At 43.6% G+C, this 18,625-nt stretch overlaps 1 protein-coding gene across 16 annotated transcripts in view; it reads left to right on the top strand.

The window, feature by feature from the left end:
- The window catches only part of dlg1b (discs large MAGUK scaffold protein 1b), a 111,534-nt gene extending 92,909 nt beyond the window's left edge, over window positions 1–18,625 (top strand). For 13 of the 16 annotated variants that reach the window (XM_084368684.1, XM_084368676.1, XM_084368686.1 and 10 more), the window contains 16 exons: window positions 2–138; window positions 1,149–1,293; window positions 4,865–4,994; window positions 6,189–6,345; window positions 6,459–6,561; window positions 6,804–6,918; window positions 7,450–7,626; window positions 8,121–8,187; window positions 12,069–12,165; window positions 15,707–15,748; window positions 16,294–16,344; window positions 17,142–17,243; window positions 17,386–17,558; window positions 17,737–17,846; window positions 18,079–18,170; window positions 18,367–18,625. In XM_084368684.1, coding sequence (XP_084224810.1) covers window positions 2–138; window positions 1,149–1,293; window positions 4,865–4,994; window positions 6,189–6,345; window positions 6,459–6,561; window positions 6,804–6,918; window positions 7,450–7,626; window positions 8,121–8,187; window positions 12,069–12,165; window positions 15,707–15,748; window positions 16,294–16,344; window positions 17,142–17,243; window positions 17,386–17,558; window positions 17,737–17,846; window positions 18,079–18,170; window positions 18,367–18,473 — 1,805 coding nt within the window. In that variant the 3' untranslated portion in view covers window positions 18,474–18,625. Of the gene's footprint in view, window position 1; window positions 139–1,148; window positions 1,294–4,864; window positions 4,995–6,188; window positions 6,346–6,458; window positions 6,562–6,803; window positions 6,919–7,449; window positions 7,627–8,120; window positions 8,188–12,068; window positions 12,166–12,561; window positions 12,596–15,706; window positions 15,749–16,293; window positions 16,345–17,141; window positions 17,244–17,385; window positions 17,559–17,736; window positions 17,847–18,078; window positions 18,171–18,366 lie in introns of all 16 variants that reach the window. The other 3 variants (XM_084368685.1, XM_084368683.1, XM_084368688.1) reach the window with 2 other exon arrangements.

Raw genomic sequence — 18,625 nt, 5'->3', positions numbered from 1 at the left:
GGTCTTGGCTTCAGTATAGCAGGCGGAGTGGGGAACCAGCACATCCCGGGCGACAACAGCATCTATGTCACCAAGATCATCGAAGGAGGAGCTGCACATAAAGACGGGAGGCTGCAGATCGGAGACAAACTGCTGGCTGTAAGACTGAACACACTCGGTTCTGATGGTCGCAGCAGCTCGTCATCATGATTCACTTGTTAAAGGATAACTACCGTTTTTTACAACCTGGACCTTATTTCTAGCAAAATATATGATCATTTACTCACCCAGATAACTTTGGTGTCATTTGAAGTCGTTCGGACGAAATTGGATCCAGTGTAGCGCCGATATATCCATATAATGCGAGTGACGGGGCAGCGAAGTGCAGCCTCTATGAGCATTATCTGCCACGAAACTAGTTCATTTCACCAATATTTTGTCATGATACGCTCGTGCTATTCCCCTCTGAGTCCGGGCTTGTCTGTTGTCAACATCCGGGGTCTGTAGGTTGATCTACTACCTCTGACCTGGAAGATGTCGTCTCTGAGCTGCGCGCACCCGCGACAGCCGGCTTGTTTACCTGCAGCTGCTGCTGCTAGTTTGACCCCGGATGTTGACAACAGACGAGCCCGGACTCAGAGGGGAACAGCACGAGCGTATCATGACAAAATATTGGTGAAATGAACTAGTTTCGTGGCAGATAATGCTCATAGAGGCTGTGTGTCGCTGCCCCGTCACTCGCATTATATGGATATATCGGCGCTACACTGGATCTAATTTCGTCCGAACGACTTCAAATGACACCAAAGTTATCTGGGTGAGTAAATGATCGTATATTTTGCTAGAAATAAGGTCCAGGTTGTAAAAAACGGTAGTTATCCTTTAACTCGTCTCATCGTCTGAAGAGACGTTTGAAAATCAGTTTATGATCTCTGCATTTTCTTAAAACAGACATTTCCCTTGATTTTAACGTTATTAATGATGAATGAGTTCGTTTGGCTCTCGTCTGTTCAGAGGAAACACTACAGGTGACATTTAACACGTCTTCTGTCAGAACATTGGATAAACCAGGTTCAAGCTTCTGGTTTCATGTTGTTGACATGTTAGAGTCAAAGGTTTTCAGACGGGGTTGATGATATCTCTTTATAACGCGTCTCCTCTGTGTTCAGGTGAACAGTGCTTGCCTGGAGGAGGTGACCCACGAACACGCCGTCACTGCCTTGAAAAACACTCCTGACGTGGTCTACTTGAAAGTGGCTAAACCCAACAGTGTCTTCATGAACGACAGCTTCGCCCCGCCCGACCTCACCAACTGTGAGTGACCCACGACCACCCATCAGTTAGAGCCGCACGGTATCGTACAGCAGGTCGTGTTGTGATTGTTGTGATGGATGTTTCACGTGTGTCATCTTCAGTAGAAAAACACTGAAATCATGATGATGTGACATTTGTTCATCTGCAGAACAGAAAATCACAAATATTTTGCTGATATTTTATTTGTGCAGCCTGAGCTGAGCGACGTCACAGTGAAACTGACAGCTGAGTGTGATCTTCATGTTTCATCATTTGTTCACATTTATTCTTACAGTTCGCACATATTGCACCTTGAATGGGTTTCATGTACAACTTACAGCATTCGTTCTGTCAGAACTTCTTTCTGATACTGAATCAGATTGAGTTGAATATCAGATGAATTTGTGAGAACGTGGCGATATCGACGAACTAAACATCAGAAACACTCAAAGTGATCGGACAGGAGCTCCTGCTTGTGTGTGATCGGCGCCGTGTTACTGGACGACGTCACTCTTCAGCTCAGTAAAGACCAGAACCAGGTTCAGTCGTCTCTCGTGTGACGGAGGGACGCAGCAGCTCTTGTGTCGATCTTACTGAGACGCTCAGAGGACATGAAGCGTCCTGGAGGTCTCCTGACGTCACACAGACCAGATTATCAGGTCCTGGTTCAGACCTGGGCGGGTTGACTTTGTGCCTCTGACCCTGAATCAGTGTAGAATTCAGCCGGGACCGCAGCGTCTGTGACGACGCTCCCGGAGGCATCCATCAAACGACACGTCTCAAAGTCGAGGCTGAACTCATTCAGAGCACGAAGTCTGGATCGGATCCCAACGACTCCCTCAGTGAAGATTAATGTGGACACGCTGAAGGACAAACGGATCCTGGACTGATGAGGACAGGAGGGACCAGGTCCAGCTGGACTGTGTGACCAGCAGAAGGGTGATCGGGTGATCAGGAGATCAGGTGATCGATCACTGAAAGGATCAAACAGGAGGGAGGACACCAGTACTGTATGTATCTGAGGACATACTGTGCATGTTTGGCTGCGTCAGACGGAGGCTCCGCTCACTGTCATGTTTGTTTGTGACCTGTTAAATTAGAATAATGTTTTCTCAGCTGATTCAGTTTCTTTTTACTCAAAGTGGAAAATTGAGGACACGAATCAAAATGGGATGAATTTCTCCAGGTGACCGAAATGTTTAAAGAAGATACAACAGTTTGTACTGAACTGGTCGTGAACATGTTCGAGTGTCTCCAGCAGGTCTGCAGGAGGAGCTGACGTTCAGCAGCAGACGGCTGTTAGTTTAAAGCTTTCCTGCCAAATGTTGTACAAGCTGAGCAAAATGTGAAGATGAACTGAGAGTCTGATGAAAACACGTCTGAGTCTCTGTCTCCTGGAGGACAAGATGTTTGGATTTCTGCTGAAATAACTCAAAAGATAAAAAATCTTCCTCTTTAAAGATCAGCTGATCCTCGATGGTTCGGTCATCGCAGGTCGAGTGATTTACAATCAGGAATGTTTGTCGCTCAGGACGAACCGAAAGATTAATTAACTCCTTAAATATAATGAAGCTGACGGGAATCAAAAAACTACATCGTCACTAAAGCTGGAAGAAAAACAGATCCACTGAAGTAAAGTCAGTCTTATATTAAAGAGTTTTATTAAGCAGCGTGTAGGCCGTTAGCTCGATGCTAACGAATCATAGGAATTAAGTCCTCACTGGGAACAACTAAAAAGATGCTGGGCCTCATTGAACGGTTTTATACGCAGTATAATAATGATGCTGCTGAACTAAAACTCTGAATGATTCAAACTCGTCTTTGAAAAAAAAGGAAACCAAAATAAAACAAAAAACAGTTTGAGAAAACGTCCCGTGCGTCTTCCTTCATGTTTCAGCTGGTAATCAGGAAACGTCTCCGTGTCGCGGTCCCACCAATCCCCCATCAGCCATCAGATCCCCTCAGACTCTGCGTCCTGACCTTCGTCTTATCAGCCCTCCTCTCCTCTGCTGAGGTCGAGACGCGTGAAGGACGAGCAGCAAATCCAATCAGTGGGCGTCGAGCTGCATCACAAGCGTCAGCTGCTGTCAGTGTGGTCGGGCTAATCCACACAGCAGCACTGGAGGACGGGGGGTAATGTGTCTAATGACGTCCCGCCACAGTGACGGCAAAGATCAGAGCTGGAGGTCATGAAGGAGAAATGATTCTCGCTCCATGGCGGCAGCTTAGAAACAAACATGGAGGACGTAGTTGTTGTGATGATGCAGCCGGCCGTCCCATCATCCTCTGCTGCAGGTGTCACAGCGAACAGATTTACCTCCTCGACTCGTCCCGCGTCGATCTCGAACATCTAAAACTTTGGATCTTCAGACTCAGAAGGCTGAAATACGTCCACTCAGTTTTAGAGCGAGCATCTTGTTTTGTTTCCTCGTGGTCTCTCTGATGTCCTCTGCTCTCTGAAGATGTCCTCTGCTCTCTGAAGATGTCCTCTGCTCTCTGAAGATGTCCTCTGCTCTCTGATGATGTCCTCTGCTCTCTGAAGATGTCCTCTGCTCTCTGAAGATGTCCTCTGCTCTCTGAAGATGTCCTCTGCTCTCTGAAGATGTCCTCTGCTCTCTGATGATGTCCTCTGCTCTCTGAAGATGTCCTCTGCTCCCTGAAGATGTCCTCTGCTCTCTGATGATGTCCTCTGCTCTCTGATGATGTCCTCTGCTCTCTGAAGATGTCCTCTGCTCTCTGATGATGTCCTCTGCTCTCTGATGATGTTCATCTTTGTCAAACTTCAGACAGGTGAAGAGACGTCAGTCAAAACTGGAACTATGACTGAAAAATCACAAACTGAATCAGAATTGAATCAGTTCAGCTCTGATTGTTGTGTGACGTGAAGATATGAACTCTGTCAGCCACAAACAATTACTCTCATTATTAAAGGTGCAATACGTAAAAATGGGCCACAAATGTTGGCAACATATCACCAGAATCAATGCTAATTGTTGCTGACTGTATTATTTTTAAACAGCCATAATCTGTAGCTACTGTTGGCGTATTAGCTCAGTTAGCCGTGCAGCTAGCTGGACTAGCAGGAGTGTGTTGGTGTTTACACAGCTAGCGGAGGAGCTTTGGACCGCTCCTCTCAGCGGCCGTCTCCACCAGAGGATTTTATTTTAGTAAAAGCTGAACCGATCCTGTAAAATCAGGACGTTGTACAGAATGAACTCCGTCTGTGAGTCAGTTTAAACTCAGTGATGATCCTGAGACGTTTCCACAGACGGCATCATCAGTCTGATCGGACCAGGTTCAGTTTCTCTCTAGTTTAGTTTACGACCCCCCCAGAGGCTCCTGGCCTCGTCCAATCAGACGGTAACAGGAGCCCGACAGGTGAGTGTAGAGGAGGGTCTGAGCAGGTGTGCTGTCAGAGGAGCGGAGGCTGAAACACAGGCTGCTGCTCAGAGCGAGTCCGGACCAGAACCTGTTTTTACTCCACAGTTTTTATTGTCTTTTAATTCAAACTTCATCTTGTTTTTGTTCCGTGAAGCTTCGTCGAAGGAGAACCTGGACTCTGACGGTCCCGTCCTCTCTGTGTCTGTTTCAGCGTACTCGCAGCACATGGAGAACCATATCAGCCCCCCCAGCTTCCTGAGTCAGCCCCTCCCGCCGCCAGCATCCTCGGGACGCTACTCCCCGACCCCCAAGAGCATGCTGGGAGACGACGACGTCACCCGGTGAGGACGAACGCATCAGACACAGTGACGGGGATCGTTAAGTAAAACCTGACTGACACTGATGCAGATACAAGACATTTACACACGTTAAACCTACGGAGGACTGAAACTGCCAAAATAACAAGAGCAACATGTCGGCATTAACTCATTTACAAAATGTGTCGTGATATTTACTTTCTCATTTCTTTTACCTTTTTATTTATTGATTTACTCATCAGCTCTGCCATGTTTTCTTCAGGCTTGTTGGTTTGTTTGTTTGTTGTTTTGTCAGAAAGATTACACAAAGATTACTGGACAGAATCGACTCATTAACTTCCAGATAAACGGACGGATTCAGGATTTTTTCCCGCTTTCTTTAACTTTGCGAGAGTTTTTAGACATTTTCATTAATTTCTCAGTGAATGAACAGATCTGGTAATTGTTATGGGCCTTGGCGGAGGTATGCGCTCTACTGAGTGAAGGTCTATGTTTTGAATTTATTTATATACGTATTTATTTATGTTTATTTATTTAGCAAAATGCAAAGAGAAGCAGGATTCTTTAGGTGAAGACGACATTTTCATTTTGCAGACGGGAAATAATTGTTCACAGTTTCAGAACCAAACGAACAGAAAATATAACAGAAGATTTTACTGCAGATTAAATTTACTCTCAGTCAGTTTTTAACTTTTTTCCTTCCCTAACATGTTTTCTGTCAGAAAATGTCCAAATCTCACATTTAAGTTTATTTTAGTTCAGATTTCTGTTCTGGACATTTAAACAGATATTTAATTAGATAATGCCTCATTAAAATAATTAAACATAAATTATTAGAGTACTTGATACGAAAAACAATCGTGTTAATGTCAGAAAACAACTGGTGAAGTTTCATGACGACGTCACAGCGGTGCTGTGTCCCCGTCAGTGTCGCCCTCTGCTGGTTCAAACCTGCACACACACACACACGCACACACACACACACACACACACACACACACAGTTCTGTGAGTTTAAAAGTTAAATATAAATATAAATATAAATACAGACCGCAGCAGTGAAAAGTCATGTTGTTTTCTGAAGTCATCTGGAGGAGATGGAGAGAGTTCACCTGGGCGTGTCTGTCATCTGTCTGAGGTCACGTGACGTCAGGATGATTGACAGCTGTGTGTGAGGTCACGTGACGTCAGGATGATTGACAGCTGTGTGGTCCAACAGGGAGCCCAGGAAGGTGGTGCTGCACAGAGGAGCGACGGGACTGGGCTTCAACATCGTGGGCGGTGAGGACGGAGAGGGGATCTTCATCTCCTTCATCCTCGCTGGAGGACCAGCGGACCTCTGTGGAGAGCTGAGGAAAGGAGACAGACTCGTCTCTGTACGTGCACACACACACACACACACACACACACACGTGGAGCTCACCTGTGCAGCTGTCATGAAAGCGTGTTGTTTATTGTCCCTAACACACTCGTGTGTGTTCGTCTCCAGGTGAACGGCGTGGACCTCCGTAACGCCACCCACGAACAGGCCGCCGCCGCCCTGAAGAACGCCGGGCAGACGGTGACCATCATCGCCCACTACAGACCAGAGGGTGAGACACCTGGACACACCTGCTGCACCCGTCACATGATTATCAGACATGTCCACCAGCATTGTTAGGAGGTCAGAGGGTTGTCACAGAGACTTCAGGACTGATTCAGTCCATTACTGTGACGGGTCAGAACACAGAACCGGCCTCTTTAAAGCAGCTTTCAGTCATGAAGAAGTTCTTGAGAAGTTCTTGTGTTTGTTTGTTCACCTGTTTGCTGTCAAACGTTCGGTGTTCCCGTGCAGAGTACAGCCGGTTTGAGGCGAAGATCCACGACCTGAGAGAGCAGATGATGAACAGCAGCATCAGTTCTGGTTCTGGATCTTTGCGGACGAGTCAGAAGAGGTCGCTGTACGTCAGGTGAGATATCAGCTCACCTGGGAGCGACACGGGTTCAACAGCAGAGCAGAGCTGATGTATGGAGGCTCAAAGTGGACAAAAAGAACAAGACATTAAGAAATACTAATTATCGTCAAATGATTTTTGTGTTCATGACGTTTTATTTGTCTCTTTTATAAAGGACGAAATTTGTTTTTATCAATTTTTATAAATTTGTTTCATTTATAAAATAAAACAAAATGAAAATAAACAAATCACAAGAGAAGAAAAATATAAAATTGACTGAAGATCATAATTAAATACTTCAAAGCTAAATTATTGTTTGATTGTTACAAAAAATGTTTCTGTCATGAGTTTATCAATATTCCTCTTATATGTTATTAATTATATATTTTTTCTTTTTATTATTATCTTATTTTAATTAATCAAAAATGTTTTCAGTCAATATTAATAATTGATTTTATTATTTATTAACGTGTGTCTGTGTGTGTGTGTGTGTGTGTGTCTATGTGTGTGTGTGTGTGTGTGTGTGTGTGTGTGTGTGTGTTGCAGAGCTCTGTTCGACTACGATAAGACCCGGGACTCGGGTCTGCCCAGTCAGGGACTCAACTTTAAGTTCGGAGACATCCTCCATGTGGTGAACGCCTCCGACGACGAGTGGTGGCAGGCGAGACAGCTGACGTCACAGGGGGAGGTGGAGGAGGTGGGGGTGATCCCCAGCAAGAGGCGGTCAGTGTCACACACACACACACACACACGTAATTAATCATTCACATATCGTGTGATACATTTTAAACTTGATTTTATTTCATGTGAACTTTGAGTTTAAGAACTTTGTTTTATTTTGTGAACTTTGAACTAAAAGTCAAAGAAATGAGACGACGGCAGTTTCGGAACACTTTGTTCCACGACTCGTCTCCAGGTGGAAACCTGTAAATGACACTCGAACTTCCAGGTTCTTGATGTTTCCACTGTATCTCACAAACAGGAAGTGTCAGATTTTTGGCAGCTGGACGTCTTTTTGATTTGATGTTTTGTAGGAAGTCGACGTTTGTGTGACAGACGAGAGTTTAAACCTGTCGCTGATCATGTTATTGATTATAGATGAACTCCAGCACGACTTCGTTCTGATGCAGAGTTCAGCTGCAGAGTTTCTTTGTGTGTGACCTTCAGTGAAGCCTGACCTCTGCTGACCTTTGACCTTGTGTCCTCTCTGACCTCAGGGTTGAGAAGAAGGAGAGAGCGAGATTAAAGACGGTGAAGTTTAACGCTAAGTCTCGAGACCGAGGGGTGAGTGTGTGATTTCTGATGGTAGCAGCAGCTGTAGAAGTGTTGGTCACAGTCCCATGATGCCCTGTGAGAGGCTGAAGGTGTGTTCATGTTGATTTATTAGAGGCGGTCAGAACCGACCCTGTTGATGGAAAGCGGACCGGAGACGAACAGTGAAGTCAGATGTTTGTCTTCTCAGATGGAAACTGAAGCGATCCGTTTGTTTCGTGTTGTTTAAAACTGCAGCTAACGATTATTTTCACCGTCGATCAAACTGTTGATAATTTCCTCAAAATGACAGAAAATGGTGAAAAGTGTCGATCAGTGTTTGTCAAAGATATTCAGTTGATATGGAGGACTGATGCTGCCAAGATCAAACATGAATAAACAAATGTCTTAATGAAAAACTAAATATTAATGTCGATATTAATTAATGTATAAAATGTGACGGAAATTGATATTTGTTTTAATTTGCTTCTGTATTTATTTACCTTTGTGTTAATACTCCTATTCAATTACTTTCCTATTAATTAATTAATTAATTAATTAATTATTTTAAAATGTATTTGTTTCTATAGTTCTCGCTTTGCATTTTGCAAATGATACACAAATAAAAACATAAATAAACATTTAAATACCCCTGTTTTCTTTAACCTTCCTTTTTTTCTAATCTTTTTTTATGTATTTAATTATTTTGCTAAATGTAAAGACAAAAGTATACAGACATAACATTTTAATAATGAAAATAAATAATAGATAAATTAAATAGAGAAGCAAGAACAGAAATACAATTTATGTCAGTTTATTATTGATTCCTACATTTATTGTTAATATTATTTGTGGTGCACTTATTTATTTATTTATTTACTTATTTATTTATTTATTGGCAGTATCAGTCCTCCATAAGTTAACTGTCTCAGAAAAGTAAAGAAACCAGAAGATATTCACGTTTAAGAAGCTGCAGTCAGAAGTTTTGGTCTTTTTTGCTTAAGAAATGACTCAAACCCATCAATCAATAACCAGAATAGTTGAACATGTATTGATTAATGCTGCAGCTCGACTGTAGTTTGAGCCTCACGTGTTTTTACCTGATTGTCGACACAAACACAACAAACACAAGGCATCATGGGACTTTCCTGTAGTCTGTATCTGAGCAACATTGACTGTATTGATCTGTAATTAGCTCCTGTATTGATCCATGCTGCATGAGTTTAGTCTGAGTTTCTCTTCCTGTGTTCTGAAGACGAGCTCCACCTACTAATGAGTGTTGGACTAATGTTTAAACCAGCTGCAGCCACTTAACAGCATGTTGTCGTTGATCTTCTTCACCACTCGAGCGTCTCAGCAGCCAAACGCAGCAGCGCCTCCCCAGCACCTTTTAAACCGTGTGTCGCTTTAACACGCGTCGCCCGGCGCCGCCCGCCGTCCCGCCCGCTAACACACAGACTGACGGGGGAGGAAAACAAAACAACAACATGCATGACCCCCCCGACCTTTCCCTCCCTCCTCATACGGAGAAAAACGCTTGACATTGATGTCTGACTGTCTGCTGCTCACTGAAACCTTCCTCCTCCTCCTCATCATCACTCACCTGTCTCACCTGTCTCACCCCTCCCTCCCTCTCTCTCTCTCTCTCTCTCTCTCTCTCCTGCTGGATAACATTGAAGTGCAGCATGTGATCTAATGATGTCATTAGCTCCGCCTCCTGCTGATGAATACTGAGGTTCAGGAGTGTTTAGAGACGCAAACAGCTTTTTGTTGACTCGTGAAGAAATTTAAAAACTGCACTGATGAATATTTTATATGAACGATCAAATGAGCAGCGTCAGGCAGCAGCGGAGCTTTTTAGCCTCTTTTAGCTCCTAGTTTTTTATATCAGCTGATATCAACATCCATCCTGAGTGACGACCTGTTTCTGCTCAAAGACAGAAAGAAGTTCATGTTGAACATTTGCTGAATTTACAAGAAGGAACAAATCAGTCAGAATCAGTCAGAGACAGAGTTTCACACAGTTTATAAAGTGTCTCCAACTCAACAACTCACTAAACTGACACATTTGTTAAGGGAGTCTGGGGACAAAGAAGTCGCCTATACTGGTTACTGTTTAGTGTGTTTGTAAAATGTGACATGTTTAGATCAATAAAATGTTTCTTCTTTCATAAATTGAGTGTAAATGGTGAAGTCAGTGTAAACAGTGTGTTCAAACAGCTGCTAAATGTTGGCAGGTAAGACTTTAGCACTTTAGACACAGAAGCAGACAGGCTGGTACAGCCATGCTGCCACAAACTGACACTTTGTACAAGGAAACAAACAACTTACTGTTTTCATTTAATGCTGAATTTACAAGAAGGAGACAATGATTCAGAGTCTGTCAGAGACAGAGTTTCACTACGTTAGAGAGTTTGTTTTAACTCAACAACTCTTAAAATCACCACATTTGTTAAGGGAGTCTGGTGATGTGTTGCTGGTTCAGTGGCTGGACAGAGTGTAATCATTCTGCCTGTTTCTTCTTGTTTCACGCAGACGTCAGTTGAGTCGGTCGTCCCACAGCGATGACGTCCTCGTGTCTGTTGTCGACAACTCAAAGATGTTTACTGTCAGAAACCAGAAAATATTCAGATTTAAGAAGCTGCAATCAGAGAATTGAGTTCATGACTCAAACCGATGAGTCCATCATGAGAGTAGCGATTAATCCAACAGTTGACGACTAATCGATTAATCAATTAATTGCTGCAGCTCTAACTGTCCAATAGAAACACATCATACATGTGAGTGACGTGACCTGAGGTGATTTATTTTTTGACTTTGATCCTTTATATATATACAATATATAATATATGGTATAATATATATACACTGTGTATATATATATATATATTCACATACAGACGTTCTCTGTTCAGGTGTATCGACGAGCTCTTTAATAATCTATAATCAGTGTAGATGTAAACGTTGGCGCTCCGTCAGGGCTCCAGCTGGTCGTGTCCTCTCAGCTCGTCTCTGCATGTCCTCTGCATGTTCAGCTCCTCCTCGTCCTGCTTCTGTCTGACACGTGCTGCCTTCACTGTCACTGTGTTAAACGCAGCCTCTGACACACTGACAGGACTACATCACTCAGAGCAGCAGGGACTTCTCACAGGTTCAGTTCATGAGTTCAGTTTAGCTTCAGCAGACGTCTGATTCTGTGTCAGTGCAGATATTTATTTTATTTAACTTCTTCACATCTGCTGCTGTCAGCTGCAGAATAAAAGTCTCCACAGGACAGATCGATATTCTGAAATATTATATATCTACACACAAAACTCAAAGTACGTTAAATCAGCTGATTAATCTGTTCATCAGTGTAAAACAGTCACGTCAAACTCACCTCCGCTGAAAACTCAGCAAACTGCTTTTTTTCACTAATTTATTTCAGTCACGTCTAATTTGCCTTTTGTTCTGTAAACGTCTCCGGATCAGAACAGAATCTGATGAGACTCCAGGTGTTTATTCCTCCAGGAGGTCTGGTTCTGATCCAGACTCTCTCCTGGTGACAGAAATCACATATTGTGCATTTAAAAGCAGTTTTTAAAAAACGACCTGATTCACGAGTGTAACGTGTCGGAGCGGAGTGAGAGTGACGTCACAGACAACAAACAGGATCATATGACGGAGATGTGTTGTTTCTTCTGGGTGTTTTATTTCTACATGTTCAGTCTGACTGCTAACTGACATTTAGCCTGTTAGCTGTTAGCCGTTAGCCACTGACTCAGACAGAAAGCATCTCATTCTGTCCAAACCGACATCAGACTCCCATCTCCCCCTCTTCCTCCTCCTCCTCTTTATTTTGTTTTGTTTATTCCATCACCCCTCCTCCTCCTCCTCCTCCTCCTCCTCCTCTTCCTCCTCTTCCTCCTCAGCAGTCTCTCAATGACAAGCGTAAAAAGAACCTCTTTTCCCGAAAGTTTCCGTTCTACAAGAGCAAAGAGGCGAGCGAGCAGGAGACCAGCGACGTCGACCGTAAGTACCAGCGCGTCGGCGGGGTGAGCGCTCTGTCAGTCTGTCTGTCTGAGAGGCGATTGGTCGGCGACAGGGAGAGAGGTCAGCTGGTGGCGGCGGCGGCCTGGTTGTCATGGCAACAGGGCCTGGCTAAAAAAACAAACAAATGTGTTACCACAACTGAACTGATCACAAACTGGTTCAGATAGTTTGAGTGAGGAGGAGAGACTGAAACAATCAGCCGCGAAGGCTCCTCCTCCTCCTCCTCCTCCTCCTCCTCTTCCTCCTCTCTGGAGCCAAAATGGCCGCCCTGTAGCCCTGCCCACCGGCAGCGTCCCCTCTGCTCTCTCTGTCGCTGTAACTCAGTAACTTTGTGTTGTTTTCTCCTCGTTGTTCACTCGGCTCTGCTGACATCAGGACAACAGTGACGACATGCTATCCAAAGGCCACAGTAAGTGTGTGTCCCCCACCTCACCCACCTCACCCACCTCACCCCACCTCACCCCCACCTCACCCACCTCACCCCCACAACACTCCCATCAGCCTGCAGGTCTCCACCAGGATCCATGTCGTCTTGTTAATGACCAACACTTCATTTCTTTTTAATCGGACATAATCAGAAAATGAGCAAATATAGAAACAAACTTAAATTTAAATGCACAAAGTATTGAGTGTTAGCTGACGTCAGGCGTCACCTGCACAGTTAAACTGTAGTTTCTGCACATGTGAGTGTCAGGAAGCTGTGCCGATGATTCCTGTTGAGACTCGTAGACTTTTCTCTCCTCTCTGCAATTTCCAGCCGTGTCGTCGTCTGAAACTGTAAAATCATCCAACGTTCTTCTTCTCTTGTCTTTATTGGCGGATCGCAAACCAACTTTTAACCCTCCGACCTCACTGGAGTGTGTTGATGCTGCACTTGTAAAGTCAAGTCGGTGAAATCAGTTTGGCTTCACGTTGTATTATTTCACCAGTTCCCGTGTGTCAGTCTGAAGATTTTCTTAGTGGCTTCGAAAAAAATGACAATAAAAAAACAAACGTCTTCTGTCCTCCGACCCAGAAACTGAAGAGATTAAACTGAACAGAAACACTATAATAAATCCCATGTTTACACAAAATGTTCTCCAAACATAAAAAGATCACATTTTATGCTACAATAATAAAGAAAAACAAAATTAAAGCCTTCAAAACACATTTTTTAAAACCTTCATGAACTTTGTTTTGTTGCTGCAGCTTTATATTCTTGACTCGGTCTTTAAACCGACTGTTGACGTCGTCTCTGGATCCAGTCTGTTTGTCACGACAGACGATCAGGACCGACGGGTTCAGGCTGTTAAATGCTGCTGACGCGTTCGCTGAGACACTTAACGACGTCCTCACTGATGAAGCTTGTGTCCATGTAGAGACGCGTTCATTCATTTAAACTAATAACTTCAATTACATTTTTCTCGTTGGGTCCTGGTGGACACAAAGCCTCAGAGCTGCCCCTCCCTCCTCTCCCTCCTCTTCCTCCTCTTCCTCCTCTTCCTCCTTCTCCTCCTTCTCTTCTTCTTCTTCTTCTTCTTCTTCTTCTTCATGTTCTTCCTGTTCTTCTTCTTCTTCTTCTTCTTCTTCATGTTCTTCCTGTTCTTCTTCTTCTTCTTCTTCTTCTTCTTCCTGTTCTTCTTCTTCTTCTTCTTCTTCTTCATGTTCTTCCTGTTCTTCTTCTTCTTCTTCATGTTCTTCTTCTTCTTCTTCTTCTTCTTCATGTTCTTCCTCTTCTTCTTCTTCCTCTTCTTCTTCTTCTTCTTCTTCTTCTTCTTCTTCTTCTTCTTCATGTTCTTCCTGTTCTTCTTCTTCTTCTTCTTCATGTTCTTCTTCTTCTTCTTCTTCTTCTTCTTCTTCTTCTTCTTCTTCTTCTTCTTCTTCATGTTCTTCCTCTTCTTCTTCTTCTTCTTCTTCTTCATGTTCTTCCTCTTCTTCTTCTTCTTCTTCTTCTTCATGTTCTTCCTCTTCTTCTTCTTCTTCTTCTTCTTCATGTTCTTCCTCTTCTTCTTCTTCTTCTTCTTCTTCATGTTCTTCCTCTTCTTCTTCTTCTTCTTCTTCTTCATGTTCTTCCTCTTCTTCTTCTTCTTCTTCTTCTTCATGTTCTTCCTCTTCTTCTTCTTCTTCTTCTTCTTCATGTTCTTCCTCTTCTTCTTCTTCTTCTTCATGTTCTTCCTCTTCTTCTTCTTCTTCTTCATGTTCTTCCTCTTCTTCTTCGTCTTCTTCTTCTTCATGTTCTTCTTCTTCTTCTTCTTCTTCTTCTTCTTCTTCTTCCTCCTCTTCATGTTCTTCCTGTTCTTCTTCGTCTTCTTCTTCTTCTTCTTCTTCTTCTTCTTCTTCTTCTTCTTCTTCCTCCTCTTCATGTTCTTCCTCTTCTTCTTCTTCTTCGTCTTCTTCTTCTTCTTCTTCCGGCTGTCGAGGCTCGTTCAGGCCGGAGCTCCATCTCTTCACTCTGTCACATCCATCAGTTTTCACTCCTCCACCTCTCGTGTGTTAAAGTCTTGTTTTCTGTACGACCTCGTCTGGTCCTCCATCACACCCGGATCCACCCGGACCTTCAGGGAGGTTCACAACTTCTTAGTGTTTCAGGATTTCATGTGATCAGAATCACAGGCTCATGTTTCTGCTTGTCATCAGAAGTTCAGTGAGTTTGTGTTAATATTCTGACGACTCGTCTCAGTTTGAGTTTTACTGAACAACAAAGTTTATTTATTTTGTTTGAATGATTTCTGACATGTTTGTTTCCTGTTTACAACAAAACCAGCTCACAGTAATTATTCACAGTAATATTCAGTCATCCAGCTGAAACTTAAATTAATTACATCCATAAATATTTGTCCAGTAACAGAGAGGAGCTGTTTTATCTCCACATTAAATACAATAAACGACTTTCATTGGACTCGTATCCTGATGATTTGTTCACATAATTCTGATTTCAAGACAGTTGAAGTAATGTTGTTAAATTCATTATTGAGGGTTTTGTGTATTTAACAGTTTTTCATGATCAGTTAATCTTTTGAATGTCTTAAAATGTAAAAAACCTGTTTCAGTCTCGTTGAGTCCGACAGACGATCAGAGCTCAAAGATATTCAGATTATAAAGATGGACGACAAAGAAAAACAGAAAATATTCACGTTTGAGACGTCTGAGCTGATGTTTGAGTCATTTACACTTGAAAGTTACTGAAACGATTCATTGATCATCAGAATAGTTTGACTTAAACAGCTGATGTGAAACACTGAACATGAATGTTACATGTAGACTTTGAGCTCGTTGTGATGTCATTCATCAATATCACTAAATACTCTGTTAAATACGTGTACGCAGTAACGACTGTAGTATCGACGCAGCGATCTAAAAGTCCTGCAGCAGTTCTGTGAAGTTCAGGTCTGTTTCAGGTCTCACCTGTTTGCTGTCTGAGTGAAATGAGATTATTTGTGTTGCTGTGATTCGTTCTGCTGCTGTCGAACGCCGCGAGTCCTCTGAGCAAAGCATCATGGGAGAGAGAGCGAGCTGACCCTGTGTTTTGTTGTGATTGCAGAACATGTGACCTCTAACGCCAGCGATAGTGAAAGTAGCTACCGTAAGTGTGACCCCGAGCCGTCGACGCCGCCTGCTTCACTCGATGATTCACAGGAAACACTAACACCGACCTGCTAACTGCTAACTCCCTCACTGACGAGCACAGGCTGCTGATTGGTCCATCACAGCATGACCTCACACACAGTTTATCTGCCCGCTAACGACCCTGAACGCTGCCTGTTTGAAGCTGCTGCATGGATGTGTGTAGGAGCCAGAGTGAAGTGTCAGTGAATGTTTTCATTAAAACACGGTTCAGAATCAGACCTGAGATCAGCTGTTAGCACAGCAGTCACACCCACTGATCAGGCGACGACCTCCTGCAGCTGGTTTCTGACAGACGTGGATGAAACGCAGCAGAAGTTCAGTTTCTCTTCAGTCCTGAAGCTGATTACAGAAAGTGTCTATGAAAGGATCAGACACACACTGATCTGTGTGTGTGTGTGTGTGTGTGTGTGTGTGTGTGTGTGTGTGTGTGTGTGTGTGTGTGTGTGTGTGTGTGTGTGTGCGTGACACTCGTGCTCACCCTGCTGTCCTGTGTGTTTGCAGGCGGGCAGGAGGAGTACGTTCTGTCCTACGAGCCCGTCGTGCAGCAGGAAGGTGAGTCAACAACTGCTGATGTTTGTTTGTGTCAGTTAAACATAATTAACGTGGTGGATTTTTATATTTAAATCAAATAAAACCTTCAGGACAGGATTTAGATCCTTCAGCAGTTTAAAATACTAATAATAAACTTAAATATTAACATCAGAGCAATAAATAATCATAGAAATATGTTTTATTTATGTCGAGCTTCATGTTACTTAAAGACACTTTTCATTATTTAAACACTTAAAATATATCAACATTAACATTAATCACGTTTCCATAAAAATATTTCAGTACCTCAAATTAATACTGAAACAAAATGACAGACGGAAAATATGTTTAATAATACAAACGATATGTCAATATAAAAACAAACACAAGACGAAAAATAAATAATAAAAAGGACAAAAGATGAAATGAAATAATAAAAAAATACAAAATAAAAATGTTTCCCAGCAAATCTAACTTCAGTCTTTACATATGGAGGACTGAAACTGCCAAAACCAAAAATAAATAAATGGCTCAGTAATTAAATTATGTCATTAAAGTTAAAGTTAAATATGGAAGTTAATAAATAGGATTAACACAACAGACAAATTAAAGCAGAAATATCTACATTATATATAATATATAGATATTTAGTGTTTTTGGACGTTTACTGAGGCTTTCTTTAATTCTCTGGTCGGTTTCAGCAGCTTCAGTCCTCCAGATGAATTTAAACATGAATGAATATGAAGAAGAAACGTTTCTGTGATGTTTGTGTGAAGATGTCGACAGTCCGACCACTTCCTGTTTCCTTCCTCTGACAGTGAACTACACCCGTCCCGTCATCATCCTCGGCCCCATGAAGGATCGGATCAACGACGACCTGATCTCAGAGTTCCCCGACAAGTTCGGCTCCTGCGTCCCCCGTAAGTCCAAACTGCTGCTGGCAGTCGGACACGTTGGGTCGGATCAGGACGAAACTCCAGAGTCCAGATAAAAACTGTTTCCCTCCTCCTCCTCCTCCCCCTCCTCTTCCTCCTCTTCCTCCTCCTCCTCCTCCTCTCTCAGATACGACCCGGCCGAAGCGGGACTACGAGGTGGACGGCAGAGATTATCACTTTGTGGTGTCCAGGGAGCAGATGGAGAAGGACATCCAGGACCACAGGTTCATCGAGGCGGGGCAGTACAACAACCACCTGTACGGAACCAGCGTCCAGTCGGTCCGAGAGGTGGCTGAGAAGGTAGGAAGAACCTTTACCTCCGCCTGAAGCAGAGGAAACAGTCATGTTGTTAGAACAGAACCAAACAGTCCAGAACTTTTGTTCCAACTTATTACAAGAATCATGAGGATTTGAAACATTTGGACCGGAGACCAGCTGATTCTAGAATCATCTTCTGTTCTTCTTCTGTGGTTTTCAGGGTAAACACTGTATCCTGGATGTGTCGGGGAACGCCATCAAGAGACTCCAGCTGGCTCTGCTTCACCCCATCGCCATCTTCATCAAACCCAAATCTGTGGAGAACATCATGTGAGTCAGCAACAAACAAACAAACACACAAACACACAAACAAACAAACAAACAGGAAGTCCTTCATGAAGGAAACAAGGTGGCTCACAGTAAACTGAGACCAGAACAAAGAGTCCTCCTGAACTGATCTTCGGTGTATCTTCGTCTGATCCTGGTCCGACCTTATTCTGATGCGTCTGAACCCAGTTGGACCTGTGTCTGATCTCTGGTCTTGGTCGTGTTGTTCCTGCAGGGAGATGAACAAGCGTCTGACGGAGGAGCAGGGCAGGAAAACCTTCGACAGAGCCACCAAGCTGGAGCAGGAGTTCACCGAGCATTTCACAGGTGAGACGGCGCCAGAACACAACAACCTCTGTTCTCATGTTGGAGAGCAGAACCGTTCCTTTAATCAGACTGTGTGAGCCTCAGGTCCAGTCAGCAGAGGAAGTCCAGACTCCACAGTGGTTCCGTCGAGTCTGGACATGAAGATAAATGTGTTGTTCAGGTTCTGATCACTGACTCTGCTCTCTGCTCCTCGCAGCCATCGTTCAGGGCGACACTCTGGAGGAGATCTACGATCAGGTGAAGCAGATCATCGAGGAGCAGTCGGGTCCGTTCATCTGGGTTCAGTCCAAGGAGAAGTTATGAGGATCACACCGTCTCCAGCGCTCCTCAGAGGAGCTCCTCTCCTCTGAGGAGCTCCTCTGAGGAGAGGAGCTCCTCTCCTCAGATCCTGTTTGTTTTACTTTGAAAAGAAAAGTCGACCTGCAGACGGCAGCCTCCCCCCTCCTCCCCCCTCC

This window comes from Pagrus pagrus, assembly GCF_965226575.1.
Source record: "Pagrus pagrus genome assembly, chromosome: 12".
NCBI classification, from domain to species: Eukaryota; Metazoa; Chordata; class Actinopteri; order Spariformes; family Sparidae; genus Pagrus; species Pagrus pagrus.
This window is presented reverse-complemented; position numbering and strand designations above follow the sequence as displayed.